The sequence below is a fragment of the Archocentrus centrarchus genome, chromosome 11, assembly GCF_007364275.1.
Source record: "Archocentrus centrarchus isolate MPI-CPG fArcCen1 chromosome 11, fArcCen1, whole genome shotgun sequence".
Classification (NCBI taxonomy): domain Eukaryota; kingdom Metazoa; phylum Chordata; class Actinopteri; order Cichliformes; family Cichlidae; genus Archocentrus; species Archocentrus centrarchus.
This window is the reverse complement of record NC_044356.1, coordinates 17,474,876-17,489,634: the sequence shown is the minus strand read 5'-3', so window position 1 is coordinate 17,489,634 and position 14,759 is coordinate 17,474,876. Positions and strand designations below refer to the sequence as shown.

General features: G+C 39.9%; 1 protein-coding gene across 1 annotated transcript; it reads left to right on the top strand.

The window, feature by feature from the left end:
- The first annotated feature begins 8,952 nt into the window (after positions 1–8,952).
- fam8a1a (family with sequence similarity 8 member A1a) lies at positions 8,953–14,508 on the top strand. The gene is made up of 5 exons (XM_030740316.1): positions 8,953–9,476; positions 10,138–10,258; positions 10,405–10,528; positions 12,019–12,158; positions 12,355–14,508. The coding sequence occupies exons 1-5, from the start codon at positions 9,065–9,067 to the stop codon at positions 12,497–12,499; spliced, it is 942 nt and encodes a 313-aa protein (XP_030596176.1). The 5' UTR covers positions 8,953–9,064; the 3' UTR covers positions 12,500–14,508.
- The last annotated feature ends 251 nt before the right edge of the window (positions 14,509–14,759 follow it).

Below are 14,759 nucleotides of genomic sequence, written 5' to 3'. Positions count from 1 at the left end.
CAGTCACAAAGCTCAATTCCAAAATATAGCGTAATAGCTTTTCTATTTCACATGTAACATCATTTGATCGCTCATTGATATGGTAGTTTAAAGCTATTGTCAGATATTGCGTGATTTCTTTTTAAAAAAATAAAGTTTAAATGTATAGCCATTACTCTGAGGTCTGTGGGTTTACAGCTGTTTGAGTTAAAGTCAGTCTGTGTGAAACTCACCAGGAAACAGCTCAGCTGCTTTCCCTGCAATGCACAGCTGCACATTAAACAAACAAGCACCCTGTGTGGGTCAACTCTTTTGTTATAGCTCTTTGCCTTGTCAGGCACTTTTAAATAGGAAAAGGCAGAAGGGAGTGAAATGGAGTGTGTGACTAAAAAGTCTGGATCCTGACACCAGTGTAATGAAATAAGAGTGGGTGCCAGTGGTGGTGAAGGTTAAAGTGAGATATGGCAAAACATCCAGTGAGAGCTTTTGCTCTGATTTTAGAATTAGTCATTGTTTGGACTGCAGAGCAAGCTAATGGCATCATATAGCCATAAAAATGGCAATATTTACTACATGAGGCAAACAAGGAAGATTAATATCTTACAGTAAAGTAAACAGCTTCCTTTGAAAGAGCACTGGGAGATTACATTTATGCTCAAACACTCAAATATTATATATACGCACTCACTGGATATCTTATTAGGTGCACCTGCTCAACTGCTTGTTAACGCAAATATCTAATTAGCCAATCACACGGCAGCTCCTCGGTGCATTTAGACATGGTTAAGACGACCTGCTGAAGTTCAAACTGAGCATCAAAATGGAGAAGAAATGTGATTTAAGTGACCTTGAACACAGCACGGTTGTTGGTGCCAGACGAGCTGGTCTGCTCAGCTACAAAGGCAGAAACTTGTTTCTGCCTTTGTAGCTTGTAAAATAGCCTTCTTCAATGGTTGCATGCAAGCTGCAACAGCTGCAATTTCTCCAGGGATTCTACTCTTTCACCTTGCACAGTAACTGAATGCAATGTAAAAATGAAGCATAGTTTAAAGCACATTTAAATTCAGTTCCAAATAATCCCATCTACAGCTGTTTGGTGCGGAAACATGAAGAGTAATTAATGAATATGAAACAAATTAATGGGAATGTGTTGAGAGAAAAAAAAAACGGCAGGGGATGGGGATATGTAAAAGGGAAAAGGAAGAGGAGGGTTGTTACTGTTACATGAACAAACCTCTCACCTCCTCAGCACTGTGTACTAACAACGGGAGAAAGGTGAATATGGGGCAGGACACTGGAGGTGCAGGAAGCAAAGAGAATTAGGTGAGGGATAAAGCAATGAGAAGGAGGATGATGAGGGGAATTTGCTCAAACCAGAATCTGGTTGGAGAGCAGTTATGCTCTCGTTCTCCCCTTGGGTGTTCCTGTCAAGGTTCTGGGGAAGCAGACATAATTTACTTAATTGGTTCTCACTGTTACATATAAGACAAAGCGGGGATTTTTCTGTTCTTTGGGGCAAAGGTGGCATGGACTTCCCTCTGCTGCCTCAGCAGATGAAGTTGTTCCTCTTTAGCACGCTCGCTTTTTTGATGTTTCAACTGCACAAACTTATATTTAGCATCACAACATTGTTAATTTGCTGATAAAACTATTTGAAAAGGTATGAGCACAAACAGCCTCTTGGATCGCTGCATGTAATTAGTGAATTAAAGAGATTAATCTGATTTGAGCTTCTGAGAACTGACTCAAACTACACGAAATGTGAAATGCCGCTTTTGACCAGTCTGAGTAATTTATACATAAATCACATGCTGCCCTCTCCACTCTCTAAAAACAATGTGAGTGACCCCTTACCCCTCATTCCCTGGATGACTGAACGCCTGAAATCACTGACGCACACTAAGTGGGCTAAATCTTTGTGCTCTAACCTTTGTGTGCAGTAAGAACTTAAAGCCGTGAGTGGTTTATAAGACAACATGAAAAAAAAAATGCAGACACTCAGATCTTGAGTTCCCACATAAGCATGAGTGGAATTTTCCTAATTAGGTTTTCTGACAAGCTTATCTATGATACATTTGAAAACCCAGCAGTCATGACTTTTTGTAAAGGGCTCCACACCACTGTTGCTTAAAACCAGAAATATGCTGATGCCTAGGGAACCTTAACGTAAACTAGTTCACATATTTGAAACTGACCCACCCAAAGACCCATAGAGTCTTCCTAAGACTCTGTACCGTAGGTCCCCTTATCAAGCCGGGAGCTGAGCGTTTTCGCCATCTTGGTATTTTGAAACTGGATGTGATGAACACACCCTGGATGATTCCTGCTCTCTGACTGTAATATCGAGCAAAATTAACAAACTTGAGTTTCATTCAGTGTGACCTGAAACTAGCCCAAAAACTCAGCAGGAAAGCGTTTGTTGAGGTCACCGAGCCAGAAAGCTGTGGGCCGTTTTCCCATAGACCTCTACAAAGATCAAAGCCTTTTAGCAACCAGATTAGTTGCCTCCTACTGGACATTAAAAAAATAATGCAGGTTTAAGGCACCTCTGTGTTAGCGTCCCTTTTCAGACCCTAAAGCTACATCAGTCTTTCTGTCATGGTCCTGGGTTGGACTCGAGTTTTTGAGTTTGGGACTTGCTGCTTTATACGATCACTTCGGTTCTTAGTTTATTTACCCTTTGACTTTCCTATCTATTCAATCTCTTTAGTTCCAGTTTCTGTTTGTATGTTGTTCCTCAGGGTTTGATTTCCTTTTGAGTCTCTATGGTTTCTTAGTTCCAGGTGTTTATTTATAGTCTGTGCTCTTTGTTCCCTTTAGGTTTCTAGTCTTGGTTAGTTTATCCGTGACCTTTTGTTCCCTTTGCTCTGCCTTCTGTGTCAAGTCCCTGTCACTGTGTTAGAGGCTTCCCTGTTTAGTTGCAAACACTGCCCAAGAACTGCTCAAGAAACATGACAAAGAGACCAAGGCACTGACATTCATCCCATTCTTTATAACAGGAGGCCTGTACTACGGAGCTCGATTTCGTCTTATCCAGGTAGCTTCAGGGTTAACCCTGGATTTTCATGATCACTTTTTACCAGTATAATAATAATAATAATAATAATAATAATAATAATAATTAATAATTTTTTTTTACCTGCTTTCTTTCCTGGCTTTCAAATAGGCAAAATTTTTATTGATATAACAGCTGTTTTCCAGTCTCACTGACTACAGTGCTACTCTGCAGTGCTTTTTCTCTCACACACACTGCTGTGCTGCTTTCAGTTTGTTTAACCTCTTCATATTTTCCCTGTAGTGTTGTTTCATCTTCCTTTGAAAAATCAGCAGTTCTGCTGCCATTACACTTATCAGTAATCGTGATTGGTCAGTTGCGGCCAACGCCAACCCTTTTATATGAACGCACAGGAAAACCATCGGTTAATTTAATGAGTTGATGACCAACTTTGTGAGACCGCTTATCTCAGCTGCCAGTGTTAGGGTAAGTGAGTCCAGATAATGGAAAGATACCCTGGGTTTGTTGAACTTGCTTCACGGTACAGGGCCCTGTACAAAGACCAAAGTTTGGGATACTGTACATTGTTGCTTTACGAAAGATAATGAGCAGGACTTTTTCTTCATCAGTAGCTTTGTGGAGTCCCTGCATAGTGAAGATGAGCCACCATGTTGCAGCACCTGCTTTAGGCTGAGCTAAATCAGCTAATTGACTGATGAAGCCATATTCTGAGTACATTAGAGTGTTACCAGTGGTAAATTTAACGAGATTTTACCAAAACTATCCTGTTTATTGTAGAAATTAAGTTCTTATCTGCTATCCTTTATTTTGCCTTTTAAATATCCTACACGGAGAGACCGGTGAATGCCAGTATTCATCTATCACAGCCTCTGAAATAGCAAAAACATCTTTACATTCAAGGATTCAAATATGTCCAAAACGTGACTGAACCTTTGAGCGAAGACCAAATACACAATAAATTCAGCTCACATTGTTTGAGCAGTTAAGATTATTTGGTGACCTTGTTCCCTTTGAGTATGTCTAGAAGCATGGCCCACATCCTGTACAGACACAGCAAGCTTTTTCAGCTATGAATACTCAGTTTTGCACACAGATTCCTTCTGTAGCTCAGACAACAGAACTGATCAAAATGAAGGGGCCTGTCTTTCAGGTATGGCAGTGGGTGTGTGCTGACAACAGCCAAAGAATTAGAGTGCAACCATGGCAGGAAGAAACATTTTCCTTGTGAAATTAAAAATGCAAATGCCCCATCGTGAAGCTGCCTCAGATAAAATGAGTGATTTTAAAAAGGGTGCTCACACATGACCACACACAGAATTACAATATTTTAATCTCCAAATGTTCAATGCACTGTGAAAATGTTGCACTCTGTTGACTCAAACAGTCAGTCTAGATAAGCTATATTGCAGTTATATTTTGGTGCCAGTATGCTTAATATTTACACAAGACAGCTTTATCTTGTTGTTATGATGTTTGTCAAACACAAATTTTCTTTGTTATTACTGTAATTATTTTATTTTATTATGTCAACATTTTTCAATTTTGGCATTTAACTGTTTTATTTCAAGCTGTAGGTCTATTACTTGCTTCCAAAAGCAAGTAATGGGGACATCACAACAGGAGGAGCATAAGATACAAAACTGTGCAAGGTCTTAAGCCAAAACTTTGTGGAAACTGGACAAGTGGAGGGCGAAAGGTGTAAAAATCTATCTACAACACATGAACAGTATCTGAAAGTCATGACCTTAAAAAATAGGAAAAAATCCAGCAAAGACCTGACACAGGACCTGAGATGTATCTGGCCCTTCAGCTGATCCATCTATTCACCAAACCCGTTCTTAAGGAAACAGGGAGAAAAGGCTGAGGTATGCCAAATTACACAAAAACTGGACTGAAACTCAGTGGCAACAGGTCTGATAGAGTGATAATATGAATTTGAAACTTTTGGTTCACATTGTCATCAATCGTAAAAATAAGCACATTCATAAATCAAAGGCTTGCAGTAATCCATTAGAATGTTCATCCACAGTTTATAGATTAGATGAGACGTTATTGCAGCCTCAAATGCTCTTGCAGCGTAAGCTTGGATGGTGTCATTGTACTCACTGCTGGTAGCGACCTTCAAGAAAAACCAGCCTGATATATCAATACCATCAGTGAAGTTCACCCAAGCCACAAAATCCTCTTGCTATCCCTCTATGACTGACAGCTGTCCCGTTTGCTTGTCAATAACAGCCATTTGTATGATTTTTGCTTTGGGTGCGAGAGTTCCCGGGTTCAAATCCCAGACAAGCCCCCAATTATGTTACGCCTCAGCCTAGGGGAGACCAGAACACAACACAAATGCGACTTCTCTGCTCCCTGCTCCCAAGAAGAACCAGTACCCCAGTAAGGTTCACATTCCCAAACAGAATAGTTTATTTATATTTTGGAGGTCGAACACTTCAAGGTGGGCACAGCCAATACAACAAACAAAATATTCTAGAAAAGAAAACACAACTAACTTACCTACCACCTAGGAAAAATCCAAAAGAAAACACATGCTTCTTACCTGCCTCCCTAGACAAAACAGGAGAAATGATGTTAAAACAAAAAGCTTAACATCCCTACAGCTACCATATGATTTAGCTTAGAAAAAAAGATATTTCCAATCTGTACAGAGACAATTAATCTGGCTCTTCCAGATTCAAACGCAGGAACACACAGCAATACACACTTATGAAAACATGGCCTTATTGGGAACAGGAAGAAGGTGGAGGGGTAGGGAGCCAGTCTTGACAGGTCCCAATTTATAGCACTCTTCAGTCTCCGACCAATGGTCAACTGCCAGCTGGAGCTTACATAATGAAAGCACAGAAGAAAAATTAATGAACAGTAACACCTCCAGGTATGGAGATGTGAACACAATATACAAAATTATGATCTGGGTCATAACATAAACATGTACAGAGGAGGTCAGGAGAGAGATACAACAGTGAGTGTCTACAGCCATCAGTAAAACACAGTAGAGGCTCTGTCATAATTTGGGGCTGCATTTCAGCCAGTGGTGTTGGAGGTCTTGTCAAAATTAATGAAATTATGAATACAGAATGCCACCATGCAGTATCATTCATGCAGTATGATAGAAAAGCTCCATTTTAACAGGAAGAAACCTCCAGCAGAACCAGGCTCAGGGAGGGACAGCATGATAATGATCCCAAACACACTACCATTGCAGTAAAAGCATACCTGGATAGAAAAACACACAATGGAACACTATCAGTCAAGGACTGGCTTCCCCAGAGACTGGACCTCAAATTATTGAAGTAGTGTGGGATCCTCTTGAATAAGAGTTGAGTAAAAGGCCGCAATCATCCAAAGAAGAGCTTTGAATGCCCTTTAAGAAGCCTGGAGAACTATTCCTGAAGACTACTTAAAGAAATGACAAGAAAACTACCTCAGAGAGTTCAGGCTGTGCTGAAGAATAAAGGTGAACATACCAAATGCTGAATTTCAAACTGTGCAAACTCTGTTTTTGCTTTATATGCTGTATTTCTGTGAAAGTTTGCATATTTCAGTTAATCGCTGCATCTATTTCCCATTTTCCTTGCAAAATACAAAGAAACGAGGGGTGAATTAACATTTTTGCACAGTATTGTAATATTTGTTGTTCTGTTATTGCTCATATATAGTAGCAGAAACACACAATCCAGTGAAAGACTTTTATTTTTTGGTTTTTTTGAAAACTTTGAAAAAAACAGTCAGACTGTGTCATCATTTTAGGAAGTCATCATATTTCTAAAGTTTCAGCAGTCGTCAGATGTTTTGGATTATATGTATAGCACATCTAGAAAAGGAAATTTAGGAATTAATTTCACAAAATAAAATTACAGTCTTCCTTATCTGGGTGATACATTGCCCACCACTAACCAGATCACCCAAACTCTCCTATTCATTCATTTCTTTTCCAGCACAGACACTCACTCAGACACACACCTCCACAGCAGTAATCCCAGCAGGTTGTTGGGTTTCTATGGGGGTCAGCTTTTGCCGGACACTGCTTTTATTTGGACCCGATTACTTTTGGGCACAGTCATCGTATGGCCTCTGTCGACTGGGATAACGCTCTTTGGGGACGGATTGGCATTCGCCTCACTGGCTCCATTCACTAGGCCCGGCACAATCATGTGGATCTGGCAGACCTAACACCTAACCCAAAGAGTCGGGCCAGCCCAGTCAGCAAATACAATGCCCTCCCTACCCCTTTAATCAGAAAGGAGGGGGCGTTAAATGATAGCCAGGGAAGACAAAAAAAAAAAAAAAAAAAAGAGACTGAGACAAGTGTGAGTAGGTTGAAAAGTGGAGACAGGAGTGAGAAACTTCTGGACAGTGGGGTCACAGAGAAAGAGGGACATACACAAAAAGAGAGCGATCATGTGTATGTGCATCTATGTGTGTGTGCGAGAGAGAGAGAGAGAGCGAGAGAGAGAGAGAGAGAACAAGTGAGAGAAAGCAAAACATAGCTTTTCAACAGCTGAATGGCCAGTTTTTAGAGTTTTTGTCCCCAGTGACCTCCCTGGTGGACTACTTTGCAGAGTGTCACTCAGTTAAAATGGTTGGGATTTCTTAATGTGGCAGCAGGCAGAAATGTACATAGTCAAAAATCCTGGGAGTTATCATTTTAATTTGAAAAGGCCAAAAAATGCATCCAACTTAAAGGAGACACCATAAACACTGAGATAAGCCTAAATATGTATCATGTCCAATATATGCAACATGTAAACACTGCTCATAAAAGTATATTAATACCACGTAGGTTATTCTGTTGGTCGTATTTGATGTGTTATAATACTGCATAAACAGACCTGTGCTGCTCTCTTGTGGTGCAGTCTGAGAGTGATGTTCTTTAGTTAGGAACAAAAGAATGGATATTTATTGTTGCCTTTCAGGGCTGTTATACTGTAAATCCACACCTGTTTGTTCAAGAAATCTGAGCCTGGCTGCTGAGAGTCATTGACTGTAGTAAAAAAATACAAATAGTGTGAGTGTTCTTCTAAGCTTCACCCAATGAAGTAATATTAGTTTGACATTTAGGAGATATTCAGATAAGTCAGTCCAAGCAGACTGCAGTTAGTGGGAATCTCCATTAAACCATCAAATTAGAGAAGAAAAAAAAAACAAAACTCTTTTTTTTTTTTTTTACAACTATTAGTAATGCTCATCACCTAGCAGGTTGCGTCACCTTCATCATAAGGCTCAGGTATGCTTTGTATCTCCATACGGATTTCTCGGGAGTCAAAAATTGCAAAGGTTGCTGACCTCTGCTCTAGACTGATGCTGGGGGTTTCCTGTCCTCACACCTCTCCTCTCAAAAGGAGCTAAGAGGTGAGGAAGAGATGCCAGTGGTGGAAGCTAATAGACACAACAGCATAACAAAAAGCACACTATAATTGGAAAACTACTAGTAATTGCACCTGATTTGGCGCTGCATAAATAAAATTGAATTGAATTAATTAATTTAAAACTGTGTGAACTGAACCTGTGGCATGAAGTGAAGAAGCAAGAAAATTAACAGCTGATATTTTAAAAAGTTGATTTAAAATGGGATGCGTGCTTATATTTGTTAAAGGTGGAAGAAATGCTCTGTTAGGAGTAGGAAGCTGAATTCTGCTCAGAGGTCTGGCTGAAAACCAAACCAAACCAAACCACAACACAGAATGATCCTTTAAATGGCTCATACCACTAATGACAGAATGGGGGATAGGGGTATTTGCCATTTCGACTACATGGTATTAATTTCTGATATATGTAACACTGATAAAGTAGATATTATTGTTTTAAATATATATGAGTCTTTAATTTTAACTGCCTAAATACTATAAAGTGACACAGACTTGGAAAGTGATGTGTAACAGTGAGCGGTCCCGGAAATCCCTGTATTTACAAACACGTTTAGCTGGCGCTGCCCTGCAGCAGCCGGGAGCTAATGAACGGGGCAAAGGGAGGATTACCTGAGGGCTGAACGGATTTTAAACGGTTTTCCTGCTAATTCAGGCAACCCTGTGAAGACGCTAAGACATATTTGTGACTATGACGGATGCCAAAAGCCGCGACGGTCCTGAAACCGACACAGGACAGCCTCAGAGCAGCGCTACAGCGGAATACTGCGCAAAGTTGCAGCAGTGGATGTGGCAGTATTACTGGGGGTATGCCAACTGGCAGAGCTGGGTGGCTCTGTCAGCCTTCTCCTTCCCTCCGCCGCACAGCTTCCCTGCACCGGGGATAAGCGCTCAGACACCCGGCACACCCGCTTCGACCGCAGTGGGCACTGGGCAGCAAGTGTTTGACACACGAAACTGGTACAGCTACTATCCTTTCGCATCCCCCGCCGCGTTCTTTCCTCCCTTCCCGGCTGGGACCGAGCAGAGCTCAGCCACGAACCCGCCCCCAGGTGCCGACGCCCGGCCTGGCCAGCAGCACAACGGGAACCCACCTCAGGCAGGTAAGGTTCAGTTTGACAGTGCTGGCCTCGCCTGTAGTTAGTTACTGAAAATTAATTGCAAAACATGCGGCTCAGTTTAACTGAATACTTTTGTATTACTTCAGTATTAAACCTACTTGCACAGCCAATGCAGCCACAAAACTTTGTGTCTCTTTAAACCTCTCAGAATATTTTCAATGCAAATACGTATTCTGTATATAGAGCTGATTAATCAAATAACCCTGATAAAAGCAATGCAAAAGCAGTACTGGGTAAAGCTTTATGTAAGTACTCAAAATATAATCTTTAAGGCAGGACAATGACAACTATAATCTAACTACACATCTTTTCAAACCTAATCTGCGCTGATCATTGTTGCTTATTTGTTGTAATCTGATTAGGTAATGACAACTGCATGTAATACCCAGCCCTGTTTTAAAGCTAGGTCGTGAGTCTGATGGGAAGCAGGCTTAAGTAAATGACCTAGAGGAAACAAGCTTATATGCTTAGTCTTCCAAGCTTTTTCCTCAGCCCTCTATTACCTCTCGTGACTTTCAACAGTATCTGTTCAGTGGCTATACATGAATTATATGAGTTTATGAAATTTAAGTTTAACCATGACAATGAAAAGGGGATTCTTTTGGGGAAAAGGCAAACACATGTCTTTTCATTTGCTTTATAGGACGAGAATACACCATCCCCTCTCCTCTCCAGAGGTTCCTAGCAGAGACTGTGGACTTTTTTATCCTGTTTTGTGTGAAGGCCACCATTGTGTTATGGATCATGTACCTGAGTGGTATGAAGTGAGTAAATCTATCAAAGAGGCTTATAAATAATACCAGAATAAACAAGCAAAGACTTCAGATGTAGCCTCTGTTTGTCAGTACATACATCACTGCTTAAATGCAAAGTTATGCCACCTTGCACAAACTGGCTCTCTTCTTTAAAGGGACATTGCCAAATTTATAACCCACTTCATTGTAGAGGAGATAGATGAGAACACATCTCTGGAGGACCTACAGAAGATGATGGGTGTTGCTCTGGTCTACAGGGTACTGGTGTGTGTCTATGAGGTGGGTCACATTTAACACTACCTTAATAACGGCTCAGCTATGTGATGTGTAGATGTAGAAGAATAATCAAATTTTTGCCACTGAAAATTTGTATGTCAGCCTGTTTTTAATTGCAGTAGAACATGGTCTTTTTCATCCAAACTAAGCTTTCAGCTAATTCTTTTATAACATTTTTTCATGTTTCTCAGGAATTAATCCTTGGCATCAGTGCTTACTTCACTATACAAATGTCTTCTTAATAGCATAGTGTACAGGGTTTTCCTGGCTGAACAGTGAATTAAAGCAAAACACCTGTTGAAGTATAAATAACATTTCACACCATTCTCATTTACATCCAATAGGAGCTGCTTCACTGCCACATTCTCTTGTTTAATGAGAAGAGGCAGGCAGCATCAGAGTTCTTTACAGCATTGTTTCCCACAGAGAACAGTGATGCAACGTTGTATTCACAGTTGCCTGAGATTAAGTCACTTATCCCACCTCTCGTTAGACTTGTGATATTGGCTTGTTTTCCCAGGTGGGAGCTAGCTGTGGGATATTCATGCACCTCAGATCACAGACTAACACCATATGGCATGTTTCGTTCTCTGCCTCTGAGGTCGTTTGTGTTACACTGAAAACTAGTTTCTTGTCTTATTACCATTTTGAATGAGAATGCAGTGGGATTAGTTACTTATGCTTTTATTTGTTGTTTGCTTTATTTTCATGGTCATGAGTATTGTATTGGACAATAAAAAAATTGAGCCTAGTATTAGTTCAGACAGGTCATGAAGTCACAGTATTCAGAGTTACATTAAAGTGAGCACATTTATAAGAGTTCCACTTTGCATTTAAGTCATGGAACTACACTATTATTGCCAAAAGTATTCAGTCATCTGTCTAAATCATTGAATTCAGGTGTTCCAATCACTTCTGGGCATGCAGACTACTTCTACAAACATGTAGAACCTGTAGTTAATGGGCTTCTTTCTTTTGTTCCAAGCATTATAGTTGTCTTTATTTTATGTTAGCAAAGCTAAATCTGTTTTGGGCATTCTCATGAATGGTTAAGTGTGTCCAAACTTTTGCTGTCATTCAGGAAAAGACTGCAACAAGTCTGGCATGCCATAAATGCTGCTATAAACGATGGGACTCTACTTTTTTCACAGTTCACATGCAACAACCAGTGCAGTGACCATAAACCAACCTTTAGTGCCAGCTGATGGTTCAGTTGGTGCCCTTGTTCACATTGTCTGTGCATCTGCTGGCCGCTTTGCAACCCACCTGCCCAACCCCCTTCTTTGATGCATCTGACCTAATCAATGTAGCTGTCATTACTATTCTTCCAGCCTCCACCTTCCCATGTATGCACACTGAAGGGAGGGTAGTTCCCAGAACAGAACCATGCAGCCAAATATATGATACAGGAGATAGAAATAACAGTCTTTGTAATTATTACAAATTACATTCAGGGATAAGCCATGTGATATTTGTTGTTCTTGTCCAATCAGATAATTTGTATTTGGGGTGCCGGTGGTGCTACTCCAGGGAAGTTCCTGCTTGGCCTGCGGGTGGTGACGTGCGATACATCAACTCTTGTTCGACCCAACTGTGTTCTTGTGGTTCCAGCATCTAACGTGTCCTTCTCAGCGTGAGTGATGTTTTCTGTTGAGTTATTTTTATATCGATTTAAAAAGCAAAAAGAATGTGTTATCTTGAATTTTTTTGTTGTTTCAAAAGCACAAACCAATGTTTCTAGTAGTCTCATGCTTTTAGAGCATCTGTGTGAGACTCTGTATTTCCCAGTTTGAGCTCATATTTTGTCTTGTTTCTCTTGATTCTCACAGCTCTACCGTGCGGGCTTTGAACAAGAACTTCTCCATTGCTTTCCTCTTTCCTGTCTTCATCACCCTCCTCTTCTTCCAGCACAACAGGACTGTGTATGACATTGTGGCAGGGACCATAGTAGTTCAGCGCAGAGGCGGCAGATAGCAGTATTAGACTTTTTTTCATATATATCTAGAAAATTTTATTTAAAGCAGATTTACTAACACTCGCAAGGGTGACTTTGCTGGACAAAACTTGGAATGCTCTTTAAGATGAAATATATATACAGACTTAGAACTGGTACAGTGGGATGACAAACCTCTCCTGGTCTAAGACATTTAAAGGTGCAATATGTAAGATGTGTAATTTAAAAATTAACTTGCATTATCAGCACAGTTTCAAGAGATTTGAAGAAATCTTTCACTTTATGTCAGAGACTTCTACATGTTATGTTGCAGAAATGAAATGCAGTGCAATCTGTGACGGCAGACAGAAACACTGTTTGCTTTATTGTCCTTGTGCTATAAAAATAAAATTAATTCCAGTTCAGCCAAAAAGATATTTTTGAAAATATTTAAGTTAAATCTTCATATTCTCTCATTTTTGTGATTGTATATAGTCTAATTTGGCACAGCTCCAGCACAGTTAGGATGTTGGTCTTTACTTGCCAGCAGTTTTATCATCACTGCATGCACACCACTGCTGTTACTGTGTCCCAAAGTTAAAAGGTTTTAGTTTTAACTAAAGTTTTAACTTTTTAACAAGCTGAGGTTGGCAGAGAGAGAAAGCCAGCAAGCGGTCCCAAAGTGGACACAGTGTAGTCGGGCTCATCTACATCAACTCTTAAGTGGGTAGCATGCGTGTGTCTCCATGTCTTCTCTACTGCAGAGCAGGACCAAGAGTCACATGGTGAAATAGAAAGCATAGGAGAGCAGCAAAGCAAGTGGAAACAAGTGAACATGATTTAGCTAAACAACATAAATCTTTTTGTTTTTCTGGGGCACCAACTTAATGCACTGCACTGACCTGTCACATCTCAGGTTTACTTTTACTGTCATTTCTTTATAAACAAGAGGGAGGACAATGTTTCTGTAGTCGGGGGTCACATGCACTAATATGCATTTGCATAGAAGAGCAGCAGCACACAGGAAATTTGATTTAATTCTGTTAAGGACGCGATTGGAAGCAAAACTTGCAAGGAATGAAGAATGACCCAAAACACTAAGCCCCTCTTATTTTCACTTAAAAACACACATTTTGGTTGTTGTGCTTTTGTTACCTTTTATTTTTAAAATTATACAGAACAGAACATGACTATTTTTGTCAGCCTCTTCTCTCTGCAAAAAAAGAGAATTTAATTTTCAAATTAAAAGACTTTGCAAGTAAAAAACTTTGAGTCACTTGTCGCTCTTTTCTATGCATATGTGGGGTATGCAAAGCGAGACAGTGTGCGAGGCTCCTGAATGCCACACTGTCCCAAAAATAAAACCAGTGGCAAAGTGAGTCTACAGCCCTGAGGTCGGGCTGAGAATCAAAAACTGTATCTGGGCAGTATCCAGGCAAGAGGAATTACTACTGCACCTTTTCACTAAACCTTTTACAAACTGCACCTTTAATTCTTACCATTATCAATATAAATATGCTCTGATGACACACTGAAGTATTATGATGCTTCTTAAAGCTTAAGAAGTTGCTGTCATGGAATATCCTGCAGCTTCTCATGTGAATTTTAATAAGTGTGCTACTGTATGACACAAGCAATTTTTTTTTTTTTTCCATAAATCTGAAAAGATTTGATGACTTTTACCTTTTGTGATTATCTTGGTGCAGTATGCAAGATTTTTGTACTATTAAAAATGCATATCCACCATTTTGGGATTGCCTAATTTTTCTACAAACTGGAACAATTTATTCTTTTTTCCTCTATAAGAAAAAGTTGAATTTAACGCACTGGCAAGTTGCACATGGGTTGCATTATTATAGTTTGAAACTTGGCAACATCTTTTCTTCTTTTCCTTAAGATAATCAGTCAAATGTCTGATTTATTAACACTGAACAGAACATGCAACGCTTCTTTCTATGTGCACATGGATCTTTTAATGAAGCATTTTTTGATGTGAAATAAAATAATACTCTTTCTTGGGGTGTGTATGGAGTTCAAAAATACTTCAAAATTCTCTCCTCATGTTTTCTCTCAAGCTTGTAGTTTTTGTGATTCAGGGCGGCTGTTCAGTTTCACAGGACAAGTGTCATCGCCACTTCTGCTGTCATATTTGTACTTCTGCACAATGTGAAACTTATTCATTTGTTCACACTCATTTCATTATGTACACCTGTTCAGCTGATCTTTAATACAAATATCTTATCAGCCAATCACGTGGCAGCAACTCACTGCATTTCGGCACAATTACAGTTTTGGAGTAAT